General features: G+C 46.3%; 1 protein-coding gene across 7 annotated transcripts in view; it reads right to left on the bottom strand.

Annotated features, from left to right (window-relative positions):
• The window catches only part of COL11A2 (collagen type XI alpha 2 chain), a 285,676-nt gene that overhangs the window by 54,620 nt on the left and 213,527 nt on the right, over nucleotides 1–17,529 (bottom strand). For all 7 annotated transcript variants that reach the window (XM_069241904.1, XM_069241899.1, XM_069241897.1 and 4 more), the window contains 12 exons: nucleotides 17,202–17,309; nucleotides 14,367–14,474; nucleotides 14,231–14,284; nucleotides 12,865–12,918; nucleotides 12,135–12,242; nucleotides 11,802–11,855; nucleotides 10,708–10,761; nucleotides 10,558–10,611; nucleotides 8,076–8,129; nucleotides 7,374–7,481; nucleotides 6,296–6,349; nucleotides 989–1,042 (listed from right to left, as the gene is read on the bottom strand). In XM_069241904.1, coding sequence (XP_069098005.1) covers nucleotides 989–1,042; nucleotides 6,296–6,349; nucleotides 7,374–7,481; nucleotides 8,076–8,129; nucleotides 10,558–10,611; nucleotides 10,708–10,761; nucleotides 11,802–11,855; nucleotides 12,135–12,242; nucleotides 12,865–12,918; nucleotides 14,231–14,284; nucleotides 14,367–14,474; nucleotides 17,202–17,309 — 864 coding nt within the window. The remainder of the gene's footprint in view (nucleotides 1–988; nucleotides 1,043–6,295; nucleotides 6,350–7,373; nucleotides 7,482–8,075; nucleotides 8,130–10,557; nucleotides 10,612–10,707; nucleotides 10,762–11,801; nucleotides 11,856–12,134; nucleotides 12,243–12,864; nucleotides 12,919–14,230; nucleotides 14,285–14,366; nucleotides 14,475–17,201; nucleotides 17,310–17,529) is intronic.

The raw sequence follows: 17,529 nt of genomic DNA, 5'->3' as shown, positions 1-17,529 counted from the left end.
GCACTGATTAACTTTCAAGCTTTCGTAACGCCAAAAGTAGACCCTTGCGCAAAGCCAAACAGCTCTGTGTTTGAAGGGCCAGTCCTCTGTTAGTGCATGCAAAGGCGGTGTATCTGGGGGGGACCTGCGCCCACTCCCCTGGGGTTTGATGCCAGGCCAGATCAGGTATAGTGGCTTGACCGGAATGTCTCACAATCTGTGAAGCTAGATGGAAATGAGGAGGCAGACGGTGATTTCTGTACAATACCTCTGTGCTGCTAGTGTGCTTTACACAATAACACACACATAACGTGGCTTCTGTGACTGTTTTTGCTTTTGAAACTGTACTGGAGGGAGACCCTACAAAATCTATGTGCAACACTGATGTGAATCCTTTGCACCGTAGGGCAAGCATGCGCATTTCGCCAAACAGCCATTTTTGTTTTTGCATGAATGAGGGTAACTCTTGGCAAACCTGGCTATGTGCAGATATCTATCCTCAAGCAACGTAGCATTACGCAACACTCTGTGGCACTCAGGGGTATTAAGGACATCAGATTTAGACATGCCAGACGCCCACTACAGGGAAACAAAGACTAATTGATTCATCTACAGATACATGCAGAACCTCTACTTCAAGGCGCCTAGTATAACCCCACCCTATCGCAGTCAGGCCACTCTGCAGTGCTCAGTGATAGACCTCTGTCCTGGGTTGCCACTGGGGAAGGGAGGAAGGGAGGTCTTTGTGTGATTTCCCAGGTAAGAGTATGTCTCCAGCTCTTTTATGCAGTGTGTGAGGAGGACAGGAAGAGAACCAGAGACCACACGCCTACATCTACAGATGGAGGACCCCACAGAGTGAGGGCAAAGCCTTCATCTTCAGACAGAAGCAGAGCTCTGGAAATGAACAGGGGGCAAAGGATTCATCTTCAGAACTGAGATTTACAGAAACCAAGAGTGAAACTGAGAGGGATTCAGGAAGAGAAGCCCCATGCACCCCAACACTCACCGCTTGCCCTTGTTCGCCGTCTTCTCCTCTCTCTCCCTTGGCGCCATCTTGACCCTGCGGAGGCAGACATGTACAAAGAAACGTGGCTCAGTGGTGAGTTCAGATCATGCCCCACTTTTTCTACTTGGACACTCATGATGAGATAGGGCCTGGTTTCGAGTTTGGCAGACGCGTTACTCCATCACAAACGTGACCGATATCCCTTCCACGGTATTATGAGTTCCAAAGGATACAATGGAATTGTAATATGGCGAACGGGATATCCATCATGTTTCTGACAGAGTTACCCCATCCGCCAAACACTAAACCAGGCCCATAGTTTTCTATTTTACGCCTCACGGTTTAGAAAGAGACGTTACCATTCGGTCCCACTCACACTTCATTCCCTAGTGATGCAGTTCCACTGCCTTCTTGTACAGAGCATCTTTGAGAGACCACGGCATCTTCAGGAGTCCATCTGTTTACCTACTTCATGTATTCATGGATTTTTCTGTAGCGTTATTTACCGCCTGAGTGTAGTTACTGTGCTTCAGTGTAGAATGAGTGCATACTTGAGAGTGAATAATGCTCGTCAGTGGCACAAAGAGAGACATCGGGCTTCATTAACGGGGTGAAGGCTCTCCTCTATACCGAGGAGGCCGGTCCCAGGCGTCAGGAGCACGCAAGGCTCCAGCCCAAGCCTTCCAACCAGAGGCCGTACCAAAGTTCAGCCATGTCTGCAGGTGGATGGCAGAACTTCACCTGCACCAGGGGCCTCCCTGAGGATATGCAGTGCAGGTTCCAGGAGGTGCTTCTCTGGGTACCCATGTCCTATCAGAAGTCGGTGCAGAGGGCATCTGACTCCAGGGATGGCAATGCCCAGCTGCTGCTGAGGAGTGCCAAACCACACGTTGTGGTGGTGCTGTTTTACCTCCCAAGAATGTGAAAGAGATAGGGCCGCGTTCACGAAACACCCCTAGGGAGGGTCAGGTCCACACTGAGAACCATGAATTATTGGAGCATTATTTTTTTCTTTATTTGTAGGGCACACACCTCACAGTGACTTGCACCTTATAGCCAGCTCAGTTTGAAAATAAGTTATCCAGACAAAACCATAACCTCTCCGATTCCATCACTAGGCCCTCAAACACCTACATGAATCTGTGAGTGTTGGCACAGGCGGGGGAAGTGAAGGCCGTGGTGTCTTAGTAGGTCCAGAGAGACCTGGTGTAAACATCAAACAGAGAAATACTGGGGATGCGATGACTGGATATACTCCTTATTTTCTGAAGAAATTAAATATAAAACAATGATTTGTGGTCCATTCTTAAGAGACACTCGTGCAATAGTAGTCATATAATCATTATTTCAGAAATACTGCATGAGTGCCTCCTAAGAATAGACCATAAAGCTCTGTTTTCTGCCTAATTTCTTCAGAAATGTGTGGTTTAAAAGACACCAGTGGTGAGATTTCCTCCTAACTTTTTAAGGGGGTCGTTGAAGGTGAAGACCCTGCCACAAACCCTCTGAAAGAGAGGAGGGAGGTGAAGTGCTCTCTGGTGAAGTCATGGTAGTATTTATGCCTCCTTGGTTCAAAGGTCACTAGCTCTGACTGACCACAGGTGTAGCTGCTGATGCTGTGAATACCACAGGTGCGGGTTGTCAGGCATAGGAGGGTCAGGTAGTGTGGATGCACAGGGGTAGCCCATTGGTGGCAGTAAGCATCATAATGAGGTCTGTGGTGCCGGCAAGTACGTAGGAGTAGTTTCTGTGGCAGGCAGGTCCCTGGGGCAGTTGGTGGCACCGGCAGGTACCACAAGTGCCTTTAGTGTGGGCGAGGAGCCAGAGCAACCACACTAAAGGCACCTGTGGTACAGGATACTCCAATATTTAGAAGGTTGATGTGTTTAACAGTACCTAAAGGATATAGCGTAGAATTTGTCAGAAGGCTTGAGGAACAGTTGGTTGGGAGTTACTAAACCTGCTGTTGTTTTAGGTAAGTCAGTTTTACAGTTGTCTGAATAGTTTGGTAATTTCAATGTGTGTGGTGTGGGACAGGGTTACATTTAGCATCCAAGGGCCTCTATTTAGATATTGGCGGATGGGTTACTCCATCACAACAGCAATGGATATCCCATTCGCCGCATACAATATAATGGTATTTAGATTTGAGTGGACGGGATATCTGTCATTTTTGTGATAGAGCAACCCATCCGCCCAAATCTAAATCCCATAGAATATAATGGTGTTTAGATTTTGGTGGACAGGATGTCTGTCACCGCTGCGATGAAGTAACCCAACGGCTGAAGTCTAAATCTGGCCCTAAACCTGTATTCCATCAGTGGGTCTCAGGTGTTTATAACTGTCTCTGTCTGTTCAAGACCACAGAACTCTCTGACTGAAAGGTGTAGGAGCTCTTTTCATAATATATTTGTGATTAGATTTAGGGTTCCTAGTCACTAAAGATTTATTGCCCTCAAGGTTAGTTAAGGTTTTCACTTTGCTATCGGGATCAGTTGCTCCTCATTCAGTTCTTCAGTGTCTCATAATTTCTAGTGTCGCTACCTTCCAAAGTGGACCTTCTAGTCATGACGAGTGCCTCACACAGTACTGTCCAGAAGCCCTTAGAGACACATTTATCACCACAGGATGGTCTCAATGTAAATCTGAGTAAAAACGAGAACCCACAACTTTTGAATCCCTGTTATATGGGATTTTCGAATATTCTGAGGATACAGTGAGGGGGCTCGGGTGACAGGAACACAGGACAAAGCCTTAAAATATCACCCACGTAGGACAAAGTGAGTGGTGTCGGCAAGATCATCCAACCCAGCCTCACCTGTGCGGCACCTCGGCAACAAACTACAGCCTCACCTATGTGGTACATCCGTAACGAACTACAGCCTCACCTGTGTGGTACATCCATTCCTGACTACAGCATCACCTGTGCGGTATATCCATACAGGACTTTAGCATCACTTGTGCGGTACATCCATACTAACTACACCCTCACCTGTGCGGCACCTCGGCAACAAACTACAGCCTCACCTGTGTGGTACATCCGTAACAAACTACAGCCTCACCTGTGTGGTACATCCATACCTGACTACGGCATCACCTGTGTGGTACATCCATACCAACTACAGCCTCACCTGTGGGGCACCTGGGCAACAAACTACAGCCTCACCTGTGTGGTACATCCGTAACAAACGACAGCCTCACCTGTGCGGCACATCAGCAACAACTACAGCCTCACCTGTGTGGTACATCCGTAACAATTTACAGCCTCACCTGTGTGGTACATCCGTAACAAACTACAGCCTCACCTGTGCCGCACCTCGACAATGAACTATTGCCTCACCTGTGTGGTACATCCATAACAAACTACAGCCTCACCTGTGCAGCACCTCGGCAACAAACTACAGCCTCACCTGTGTGGTACATTAGTAAAGAACTACAGCCTCACCTGAGCAGTACATCAGTAACTAACTACAGAGTCACATGTGAGGTACAGTGGTAATGAACTACAGCCTCAACTGTGTGGTACATCAATAATGAACTACAGAGCCACCTATGTGGTACATCAGTAACTAACTACAGGGTCACCTGTGTGGTACATCAGTAACTAACTGTAGAGTCATCTATGCGCTAAATTAGTAACAAACTACAGCGTCACCTGTGCGGTACATCAGTAACAAACTATAGTCACCTGTATGGTACATCCATACCGGACTACAGCATCACCTGTGCGGTATGTCCATACCTAACTACAGCATCACCTGTGTGGTATTTCCATACCTAAATACAGCATTACCTGTCTGAACACCCATACCTGACTTCAGCATCACGTGTGCAGTATATCCATACTTAACTACAGCATCACATGTGGGGTACTTCCATACCTGACTACAGCATCACCTGTGCGGTATATCCATACCTGACTACAGCCTCACCTGTGCCGTATATCCATTCCTAACTATAGCATCACCTGTGTCATACATCCATACCTAACTACAGCATCACTTGTGTGGTATGTCCATACCTAAATATAGCATCACCTGTGGGGTACTTCCATTCCTAACTACAGCATCACCTGTGTGGTACATTCATGCCTGACTACAGCATCACCTGTGTGGTACATTCATACCTGACTACAGCATCACCTGTGGGATACATCCATTCCTAACTGCAGCATCACCTGTGTGGTATGTCCATACCTAACTACAGCATCACCTGTGCGGTACATCCATATCTAGCTACAGCATCACCTGGGGGGTACTTCCATACCTACCTACAGCACCACCTGAGCAGTACGTCCATACTTAACTACAGCATCACCTGTGTGGTACATCCATACCTAACTACAGCATCACCTGTGTGGTATGTCCATACCTAACTACAGCATCACCTGTGCGGTATGTCCATACCTAACTACAGCATCACCTGTGTAGTATATCCATAACTATCTACAGCATCATCTCAGTGGTACGTCCATACTTAACTACCGCATCACCTGTATGGGACATCCATACCTGACTACAGCATCACTTGTATGGTATGTCCATACCTAACTACAGCATCACCTGTGCGGTATGTCCATACCTAATTACAGCATCACCTGTGTGGTACATCCATACCTAGCTACAGCATCACATGTGCACTATGTCCATACCTAATTACAGCTCCACCTATGCGGTATGTCCATACCTAACTACAGCATCACCTGTGCGGTATATTCATACCTGACTACAGCATCACCTGTGCGGTATATTCATACCTGACTACAGCATCACCTGTGTGGTATATCCATACCTAACTACAGCATCACCTGTGCAGTATGTCTGTCCCTAACTACAGCATCACCTGTGCAGTATATCCATACCTGATTACAGCATCACCTGTGTGGTATATTCATACCTAACTACAGCATCACCCGTGCGGCAGGTCCATACCTAACTATAGCATCACCTGTGCAGTATATCCATACCTAACCACAGCATCACCTGTGCGGTATATCCATACCTGACTACAGCATCACCTATTTGGTACACCACTAACGGCCTTTCTAAAACACTTTTCTGCCCTCAGTAGTTTTCCCAGCAGATCGCCAAGGTAAACCTATCCTGTTCCGTGATGCAGATCACTGACTCTTTGTCCGGATACTTGGAAGCAATACCTGTCTGGATGCATGACAGCGGGATTTAAGCCATCTTGGTGTGAACTGAGTCAGGTCCCATACGCAGGTGTTGATCCTCGTGAGGAACATTTCACATTACAGTCATACAATGAAGGAAATATATCAAGAACGGGAACTATGGTAATACTCACACGAGGGCCACCTTCACCAGGGGGACCTGGATCACCAGGGAAACCAACAGGACCCTAAAAAGAGACGGAACAGTGAGAGATTTCACAGCCAATGAGACCCCCATTTCATACCTATATACTGTTCTCCCAGGGCTATCACTGATATCAGTGGCCATGTCGTTCACACCTCCCGGCTCCACAAATGACAATAAATGCACTTTAAAATGTTGCACTGTGTCATACTCCCACACAATACATTTTCATTTACAATATTAAAATCACAACCAATACACAATAACAGAATGTAAAACACCTTCACCCCCAAACAACCTCATCATTGATCATACAGTCGTCACCCGAGTTATAGCTGCTCTCTTGTACTGCTACATGAATCTCAAATGTCATAGAATGTACAACATCCAACTACCCACCTTCACATTTCACAGAGACTTCAGTATCTGCAGGCCAGACATGACCTAGGTCTTCCCCATCATATATAATCAGTGTGATCATCAATGCTATGCATATTGTAACCCAAACCTCACACATTGAAGGATCTGCAATATACCCAGTAACACACAATCATAAAGCATCAGTATTTTGTGCAGTCTGCAATATAAAAAATTACAATGTACAACATGCCCAATATAGTCTGAAAGATCTAATGCACCCCCAGTCCAGTCCAATCTACAATATCCTGACTCACTAACTGCTCGAGCCGCAACCACGGTGGCTTCTCACCACAAAGGTGGATTCTGCACTCGTGCAATACTCACGTCTGAGACAGTTCGCATTGTTGTGGTCCAATAACTTGCTAAATTCCATTGGGCAACAATGTATGAATGTTCTATTCCAAGATTGAACAACATCCGGTTCTGTCAGACCACAGTCCAGCTACAAGAACAGTCCCTGTCCACCTACCATCACACAACCCAAATAACTCTAAGTTCTTCATCCAAACTAGAAAATGTGTTACCACAATTACAACTAATCCAATGTCCCTGCCAAATGCCCTCTCGCATTCTCCTGGTGCCAACCAAAATGGCGACAGCCCCATTCGCAACCACTGGAAAAGATAGGGAGAGGGCCAGATACTTACAGGATTTCCCTTTGGTCCATCGTCGCCAGGTGGACCTTTGCCTCCTGGGGGTCCTGCAGCCCCAGGTTGCCCAGCCTCGCCTTTCTCTCCTCGCTCTCCTCGAGGGCCCTAGAGAAAGAGAGAGTAATCAAGAGCTGGTCTTTGAATTTGAGAGACAATGTGACATTCCTCTGTACACGAGTTCAGAAGTGGCTCCTTACCACCTACATCTTCCAATACAAGAAGAAAACAAAATATGAAGAGAATACATGTCAGGGACATGCAGGACCAAACCAGTAAACATGGAAAATATCAACATTAAAGAGAGAACGCAGGTTTATAACTGGCTAGAATCACTTGTCCTAATATTAAAAGTGTTGTGAGGGTGACATATGCCCATACAGAGATGGCATGGACCATCTGACATGGTGAAGAGCATCAGTTACACCTTCCATGACGGGGTAATTGAGACCCCCCCCTTCCCAATGCATGCAGTGACCTTGTGTTAATTGTCTGGGGTATATAGTTAATGGATCATTTGTGGACTGTGACAAGGACATATCTGTCTGTCTATATATGTGTTTTTACACATCATAACAGGATAATGGGATTAAAATGCTATGATAAATCTATATTCACAGGTAAAAATGTGCTAGACATCAGAAATACAAAAGTATGAGGGCACTCGCCATGCAAGAAACACAGACAGAACTAAGTACAAACCTTTGGTCCTGGTTCACCAGCAATGCCAGGAGCACCAGACTCCCCGGGCTCTCCCTGGAACAGGAAAGAGAAGAACATTTACTATCATGGTTGTGTTTGTGTGTCTATGTGTGAACATGTGCATGTGTAAAGGTGTGTGTCTGTGTGCCTGTGTTTGTATATGTCTATGTATGTGTATGACTGTGGCTGTAAGTGTGACTGTGTGTATGGGTGTTTCTGTGTGTGTATGTGAGTGTGTTTGCATATCTGTGTGTTTATGTGTGTATATTTATGTATGTGTGTGTGTGCATGTGAGTGTACCTGCATGTGCTTGTTTGAATGTGCATCTGTGTGCGTATGTATGTCTGTGTGACACGTGCATTTGTGTGTGTGTGTGCATGTGTGTGTTTTATGTCGCTGTGTGTGTGTGTGTGTGTGTGTGCGCGCCAGTGCTCGTGTGTCTCAGTGATATATGAGAGACCTGCTATACTGGATGCACAATCCACAGAAGTGGGGTCTGAGAACACAAAACATTCATTATATGCATTGAAATCTATTGAGGTACCGCACAATGTCACCGGGAGAATAGATCTGTGCTGGTCACCCCCAGCCTGGCCTCTAATTGAATAATTGAGCGAACACTTATGGTTATATAGGGCCCCATACAGCATCAAGCATTAGAGGAAATGCACTTCTTCATTAGACTTCTCCCTAAGTAAGCCAGGCCACATCACAAGTTAACCCAAAGAGGCCTGGTGGCTTACTCAAGGAGAAGTCTAACTTACTTAGTAACCAGTCTAGTGGCGGAGATGAAAAGTAGTTGAGGTATGATTCACGGTCTTCATCGAGCGATGAATCAACGTCTCGGATGAGATGTGCGACAGAGTAGTGTTGTCTACAGCATGCACTGAGATGCGGTCGTTTGACAAACTCATGATGGTTTCTAGAGGTCAAACTAATATGTGAACTGGCAGGTCATGTCTAGAGGTCAGACTAAGAGGTGATCTAGTATTGAGTTGAGATCTTGTATCATGGTTAAACCGAAGGTGACACAGTGGCAGATTTGCCCTGGTAGTCACACTGTGGTGCATTCTATTATTGGTTTAGTAGTTAGACTACGTTGTGATCTAATCGCTAAGTTTAATCTAGTACCTGAGCTGACATGTAGTATTTGGATTAATTTGAAACTGATCTAGTGACTAAGAGCATGATTTAGAGTTTGGCAGGGAGGGTTACTCTGTCTCAAAGGCGACGGATATCCTGTCCCCCATAGTATGATCCAATTATATCCCATGGAGATCGTAATAAGGCAGATGGGAGATCCCTCACATTTGTACAAGATTATTCCATCCGCCAACATCTAAATCAGGCCCCAATTTCAGATGTAGTGGCTAATTTCAGATGCTGGTCTTGTGTTGTAGTGGCAGGGGCAGGATGGGGTCTGGAGGCTGAGATGTAATGCTGTAGTTTGGTTGAGATGTGATCTGGTGTCTGAGTTAAGATTTAGGGCCAGGTTTAGAATTTGGCAGATAGGATACTCTGTCACAAACGTGGCAGATATTCCGTCCACTGATTATAAGTGCATTAAATCCTACGGCACTTGTAATACAGCGGACGGGATACCGGTCACGTTTGTGACGGTTTACTCCATCTGCCATACTCTAAACCAGGCCCTTAGCTTTGTGGCTGAGCACCAATGTAATTTAGTAGCTAAGTAGATATACTGACTTGTGGCTAGTGGTTTTGTGGCTGAGATTAGATAGTATATATATTATGTAGCTGAGTTAAGATGTGATCTTGGTGGTAAATTAACATGCTTTTCTATGGCAGGGTTATTATGGGATCTTGTGGCTGAGTTGTGATTTGGTCTTGTGGTTGACATTAGATAGAAATACAGCTGAGTTAAGATGTGATCTTGGTGGTAAATTAACATGCTTTTCTATGGCAGGGTTATTATGGGATCTTGTGGCTGAGTTGTGATTTGGTCTTGTGGTTGACATTAGATAGAAATACAGCTGAGTTCAGATGTGATCTTGGGGGTAAATTGAGATGTGTTTTGTGGTCACTTAATATGTAATTTTGTGATGTGACCTTGTGGCTCAGATGAGGTAGGATATATGGCTGAGCTGAGATAAGATAAGATCTTGTAGTTTGGTTACGTTGAGGTCTAGAAGATATGTTGAAATGGGTTTTGGGAGGTAAATTAAGAAGATGTGTGTTTGTGGCTGACTTGATATATGATCTTGTGGGTACCTTGACGTGTGATCTATTTGTTAAGTTGACATGTGGTCTTGAGATTAATTTGGGAATCTGCCTAAAGGCTGTGTGGGATATGGTCTAGTGATTAAGTAGAGACATGATCTATTAGCCAAGAGAGATTAGTTTTGTGGATCTCCATATTTGTGGTCTACTTTGACGTGCCCAATGCCTAATGTTCCACAAGCATCACGTTGAGCCTTTAGATTCTTAGATTTTTGCCGAAGAAAAAGCACATTGGACCTACCTTCTCTCCCACATTTCCAAGATTTCCAATGCCACCGGGTGGACCTTGAGGACCCTACAATAAGAAAGAGCAGACCGTTGTTAGGAGCAAGTTCATATAAAAAGGTAATCATAGTGAAGGAATGCATACTGGGATGGGCATCATACTTACATCTGCTCCATTAGGTCCAGCAGGGCCACGGGGACCAGGGGGACCAGGTGGACCCTAGATAATAAAGCAATAAATAAGATATCAGCATGTAAGTTATGATAAGCTGAAAACACCTGCGCAGAGCTGCAGAAACAGAAGTAAAGGAGCTACTGATATCGAGATTTTGTACCAGTGCATGAAAAGTTCATACTATATAAGATCTAGGCATGAATGGCTACCAGAATATCAACAGATTGGCGCGAGCTGTATTTCCAAGTTATAACAAAATCTGTGAATTAAGGGATATCGCAAGACTGCAGCAAACCTTCTTCTTAAGGATAGGAGGTAAATAGTGCAACACTGAGGAGCAAAGGCAAAGACATGGGAGCTAAGGCAGGGCTCCAAACACAAAGTATTCTGTGCAAGACAGAGTAGACACTTCCAGTAAGCTAATGCCTCAGAAAACATGAAGGAATCAATGGGACAAAACTGAACTCCAGCATATGTGACCTCTAAAGCAGGACCGGATAGCAGCAAATAATAGGGCCTGACCTCGGAAGGGAATAGGGTATAACTGTGCAAGAAATTAGGAGTGTTTGATGTGTGTGACATCACCTAGAACCCCAACATCAAGCAGAGAAGATGAGACTGAATGCTAAGAGACAATGCACATTGTTGAGTGGGGTTGAATGCTTTTCTTAACAATTGGCACATCATGAAGTGCATTGCCAATGACCATGGCTGCAGCATCATATATACCCCTGTAGATGTACACTCTGGGCCCGATTCACAAAGGTAAACTTAGACCAAAAGTCTAAGTTTAGATCTGAGGTCAAAGGGCCTGATTCACAAGGGTAAACTTAGACCAAAAGTCTAAGTTTAGACCTAAAGACTAAGTTTACTATGAGTAAAGTTAGACTTTAGGTCTAAATGTAGACTTTCAGTCTAAGTTTGCCTTTGTGAATCGGGCTCTTCATGAGCACCATGGGATGCTTGATGTCCCATACCCCAGGGGCACTATTCCACAGTGAGCCCTGCCATGCTCTCTGTGGTGCGGAACGGACATCTGAAGCATGCATTTGGTTATGTCCACTAGGCATGAGCGAGAAACTCACCATAGGGCCAACATCACCTGTCTCCCCCTTCTCTCCGGAAGGACCAGGCAGACCCTGCAGGGGGACACAAAAGGAGAATGCACTGATGTACAGCCAGGTATGATGAAAGGTTCCAGAACGTTCTCTAAAGTACATGTGTCATTACTGACTCAAAAGTTAACACATTCATATCATTCATGATCAAAGGGACATGTGAAAAGCAGTCTGTTGTTGGTATAATCTGTAAAGCCATCTGTACGTCACCCCAAGACACCCATGCTCGCTTTCACACCTGCATTCTCTGTGGTGGTAATACAGGAAATGCCATGTCCTAGGAGCATCTGAGTCACTCACCTGAAGGCCAATCGGGCCAGGTGGACCGGGGAAGCCACGTGTCCCTTCGTCTCCTTTAGCCCCAAAGTGTCCCTGTTGGCCCCTGGGACCGGGCTCGCCATCAGCACCCTGCAGAAGAAGCAAAACAGGTCAAGGCACTCAGTGACTTAAGGGAGGTTATCCCTAGGTGGGGTACTCTCACCAGCTCTGGGGGAGGGGGGTGCTCATGGAGCTAATAGTGCCAGAGCAGAGCTCCAGCAAGGGCACTTTATCACTAGGCCAGGGTATGAGCCAAGGAGATGACCCCTGACCATCACTATGCAGATGCCTGGCAGGGGAGGAAGCCTGTAGCATGGGAACGGTGCAGTATTATTACAGTTATTGCAGATTATCGCTGTACCGTATGACACAAGAGGTGCTTCAGAGACAGCGGAGCGCTCCCTCCTTATGAGCAGGTGCCAGAGACTCCCTCCATGTGTGTTTCAAGCCACCAGCAGTAAATATCTACAACTAATGGAAATTAACAGCACATATTCTCTAGGGTACTCTTTCTCTCACACACCCTCTTCTGGGGGCACATCCCTGTGCACAGCTCAGTGTCATACATGACCACAAGGGCCAGTGTCCCCAGGAGTGCTCGCGGCTCTGCTCTAAAGAACCCTCTGTAGTAGTTTGGGCGCAGGGGGTCTATACGAATCTTCCCAAGACACTGGTGAGGAGGATGCCATTACACTGTACTTCAGATACTTACAGCTGTGCCGGGCTGGCCAACGGGGCCCATGGGACCGGGAGGGCCCGGTGGTCCCTGTGGAGAGAAGAAAAAGCAGCATCATGAGAAAAACGGGGGGAGCGAGAGATAGAAATACATGGGAAAAGACTAATGTGACAGATGGAAGGCATAAATGAGAGGAGAAATTACATAGGAAAAGGAAAACAAGAGAGGAACTGAGAGAGAGTGAGCAGGGGGAGGAGTGGAGACAATGAAAGGAATGCGAGGAGACAGGAAACATGATCCGAAAGAACAAGTGTGAGATGAGGCAGTGAGAGACATGATGAGATGCATATTAACTTTATAAATTACATATTTACTTTATTGATTTGTAGTTTTTGGGTAAATTGTGGACCACGGCCTGTTCAACATCAGGGTGCGGTGGGTAGGAGGCGGTAATGCAGGACAAAGTAGGCCATGGTAGCCTGGACCAGCACGAGACATGTGTGAGTAGGTGAGCTGCTAGGCCTTCAGAAGGACACTGCACCTGGCTGCCTGTCACTGGCTCTCACCCCATCCTCCCTCCCCATCCCCTCGTCCTCCCCACCCCTCCATCCGTCCTCACCCATTCTACTCCACTTTATTGCATTCCCTTCTTCCGAGCATCTCTCTCTTGTTTTGTAGTCAGGCTTGCATTCTATTAATCGACAAACACAAAGGCTCTAGTGATCAGGGAGTACCTTCGAGCCTGGTAACCAGGCATGACAGGGGTACAGGAGGGCAGGAACAACTCACAGTGAGCAAGAGGCGCCGCCTGCTATGGAGGCGGGATGAAGGAGTACTGAGGAGGTCCAAGGCTGTAGGACACACAGTTTGTGGAACATGAATGGTGGGTTGTTGCCCTTAGACAATGGCAGGAGGTTTAGCCTATGGCAGGTAGGGGTATTCTACAAGAGGCCTAAGATAGGAACAAGTAGTCCATGATAGACCTTTGATATACATACGTTGTTGCGATGAGTGTACGTCTCCCCAGTGTGCATATATCCAAATGGTCCATCTACCTTTTCACAATATCTATACCTCTACACAGTGTATCTATGTCTCTTCGGTGTATACGTGTCTGCAGTGTCCGTACTTCACCAGTGTGTGTACATCTACACAGTGTGCACACATCTCTGTGTTGTGTATATGTCTCACAATTTGAAAAGGGACAAGCAACGGTGTGCGAGACAAGGAAACGCTGAGATTGCAAGCATGACAGTGAGAGTCAGAGAGATGCTGAGAGGGTGTGAGCTAGAGTGACAGATAGAGATGCCGAGAGGGCACGAGTTACAGTGAGCGAGACAGGCAGGGAATGAGAGGACATGAATAATATTGAGAAAAGGGAGAGACACAATGGGTTACTTACGTGCTCTCCTTTGCCCCCCTTGGCTCCCTTCTGTCCAGGCTCACCAAGTTCACCCTAAGGAAGAAAACAAACAGAATTAGTCAGGAGACGGAACCAAAGAACGTTTACACACAGATATCCAGAAGGACATACTAACCTTGTCGCCATCTTCACCGGGTCCACCCGGAGGTCCTGCTGCTCCCGGCAGGCCGACCGGGCCCTGAACTCCATCGCGACCTGCTGGGCCAATTGGACCTTTCTCACCCTGAGAAAAACATGATCCACAATGTCATGAGCCATAAAACACACCGAAAGACCACTCAGGATTTCCACCCACACTGTGTCTGAGAATACCACCAACCTCTGTGGCCTACGTGTCCTCATATTCCTGATATTTGTACCCAGCTCCTCAGAAATGTTTGCCCCCTCTGGGACTAGTACAGCTTCATTCCTGAGCCAACCACCATCAACATCCCAGCTCCAGGATCTCAGGAGAGACCGTGTATGGTCTAGAAGAGGTCATCCCAACCAGAGGCCCAAAAACACATTCCCTTCTTTGTCACAAGCACAGAACAGAGATGTGTCTCTTTTGGTGAATCCAGGAAATTCTCAGGCTAGGTAAGATACTCCTATTTCCTGAACTCAAGGGTTCTTGTAACAAACAGAATGCAGCGAATCACATACTAAAAACTGGGGCAAATCTTAGATTCCTAAGGCCTCATGCAAATTGTATGGGAACACAGAAAAAATACTTCCTCTTGTGCAAACCAAAACAATGATTCCTCATCCTTGACTTGCAAAGTCTTTTTTATTGAGAATTGCCGAAAAGCCGCCTCACCCCTGAAAAAATCTGATCCTGTGTGAAGGAGACGGCCTTGAAGTTGAGCCAGAACAAATCCTGTGCTCCCAAGACTGTAGACATGAAACACTCCTTCCCCAATAGCAGGCCTAGAACAGAGCATTTGATCCAAAATACAGCAAAACCATTTGCCCCCACTGGAAGTTAGCCAAATTAAAATGCAGTTGCAAAGGGATTAACCCCATTTTCAGGGGAGGTGTGTATGTTTTTAAATGTGTTCTGCAGAGTGTTGGCCACAGGTCTACAGCTCTGGAGTGGTGCACAGAATACAGGTGAATGATCTGGGGGTAAACAACTAAAGTTCGCTTATTTACCGGATGCTGAAATCTCTCGGTGGGGTGTTTAGAAGTGGAGTGGTGTACAGCATGCCTGGGTGAGGTGGGCGAGGTGTGCCTTGAAAAGGTGGGTCTTTGTCGCCTTTTGGAAGTGTATTTGGGTGGGATCTGGTCTGATTGCAATTGACGCAGAGCTTCAGATCACAGCTGCTCTTTTTCTTTTTGCATTTTTTGGATTCAAGCATTGCGATTTCTTTGCTGCGTGTGCCGCACACGCCCTTGGAGGTGTCGCTTGTCAGGCAGGGTGGTGTGTTGGGGGTCACAGTTTAGAGTGTGACACAGTAGACCCCGAACATGATTTTGAAAGGCAGGGAGAGCCACTCACACTCCCAGAGTGCAGGTGTGATCCACTGAAATTGTTGCAAACCCTAAATAAGTCAAGTTGTGGCATGAACAATGCTTTAAACTGGAGACAGGTGGGGATCACAGTGTAGGCTGTTGCCACCATCTAGGTGTTTATGAACTTTGCTCGTATGGCTTGTCAGATTCTGAAAGCATGCTTAGATTCTCTGTGTCTTCTGCTGGGTGCCGTAAATAGGAGACAGGGAGAGACAGCACATCTGGTGTAGGGTGGCCAAGGAATGCATTTTAAATAGTTTTGATGTCTTCTAGATGTTTAAAGAGAAAAGGGCTGTTGCACAGCTCATGGACAGAGAGATGGGAAAGGTGGATATCCTGTAGGTGATGTTGATGGTCCCACTTCATCAGTAGATAAGACGGATCTGAGAGCTGGGACTGCAGACACATCACGTGATGAAGACGTCATGGGCGAGATGATGAGGTCGAGATGGTGCACTTGGTGTGAGTAGGCACCGTGAAGCCATGAGAGGCAGTACACAGCAGGCCAGTGAGGGTCTTCCATATCATTCTTGCTAGCGCCTCCTGACAGATTGAGGTGGCAGAGAACAATGGAGCTGGTGAAAGATGAGGTGAGGAGGTCAGTGCTCTCAGGTGACGCTGGTTCCACATACCACTCAGTCTTCACAGAGCAGGAGGTGGCAGGTGAAGAGCTAGAAGAGGTGGATTGGAGGCCATGGCTGGATCCATTACTGACACAAATCTCAGAGCGAGGAAGACCGGATCTTCAGTTTTAGGGCTCTTCTAATAATCAGCATGTGGCCTGCAAATTTGCCATGAACCGCGTCTCTTATTGTCCTGTGCAGGACTTAAATGTAATGTCAGCCACCTACCATATTCTAGAGTTTCCTCTCTGCATGTTGGGCCATTGATGATTTTTTTTTGCCAGGTCCTTCAAGCTTTGCATGGCGGACGTGAGTTACAAAAATACCCATCAGAATATCCATCCTTAGTAGGGCAGGTGTTTCAACACATTGATAACGGGACTCCCCTGGTGGCTGAGCCATCATATATAGCTTTCCAATGGCAAAGCCACCTGAGACACCAACTTTGGAAATTAGTTACTTCCATCTCCAAATGCGGTGGGACACAATGAATCTAGGGGGACGGGATAGTCCACATTTTACGGTGCCTCTCCGCCTTCACCATACCTTAAATGATGTTGGTTGTACTTCTAACAATGTACAAGTCTAGTCCTCACACTGGGACTAAGAATTCAATAACCTGAGGTGCACTTTGGCAGACAGGTGCACATAGTGAGGAAATAGGACCACATTTTTTTATTTGCATCAACATTTGTGCATTTTCTAGGTCCCAAGCAGGAGACTAGTTTTGTGGACTAAACTTTTTTCAATTAAGAATTAAGTAGAGATCCCCTTAAAAAAAAAAGAAACACACTCATGACAATGGAGCACTCAATATGGCCCCTTCTTGTACTCACCGGAACACCTTTCTCTCCAGCAGGACCGGGTGGCCCTTGAGGACCTGGCCGACCTGGGGGACCAATTGCACCACCCTGGCCTGGCCCTCCTCTCTCTCCTGGGGATCCCTGAAGGGAAGAAAAGAAGCATTTTCAGTACCGTAGAAGAATTAGCTTCCTCATCAAGACATGCAAACTCAAGATACCCATGAGCATCACTTTGGCAGGACCTCGTATTCATGTTTTGTCTATTGCTTATTGCCCCCCTTTCCTTTTCAATAATCTTTCTCCTTTCCATATTCTGTGCGCATGACCCAGAGGAGAGGGGATCTCCCGCTGATAGCAAACA

The sequence above is a fragment of the Pleurodeles waltl genome, chromosome 6 (genome assembly GCF_031143425.1).
Source record: "Pleurodeles waltl isolate 20211129_DDA chromosome 6, aPleWal1.hap1.20221129, whole genome shotgun sequence".
NCBI classification, from domain to species: Eukaryota; Metazoa; Chordata; class Amphibia; order Caudata; family Salamandridae; genus Pleurodeles; species Pleurodeles waltl.
The sequence above is the reverse complement of the archived record's forward strand: the minus strand, read 5'-3'. Positions and strand labels throughout refer to the sequence as shown.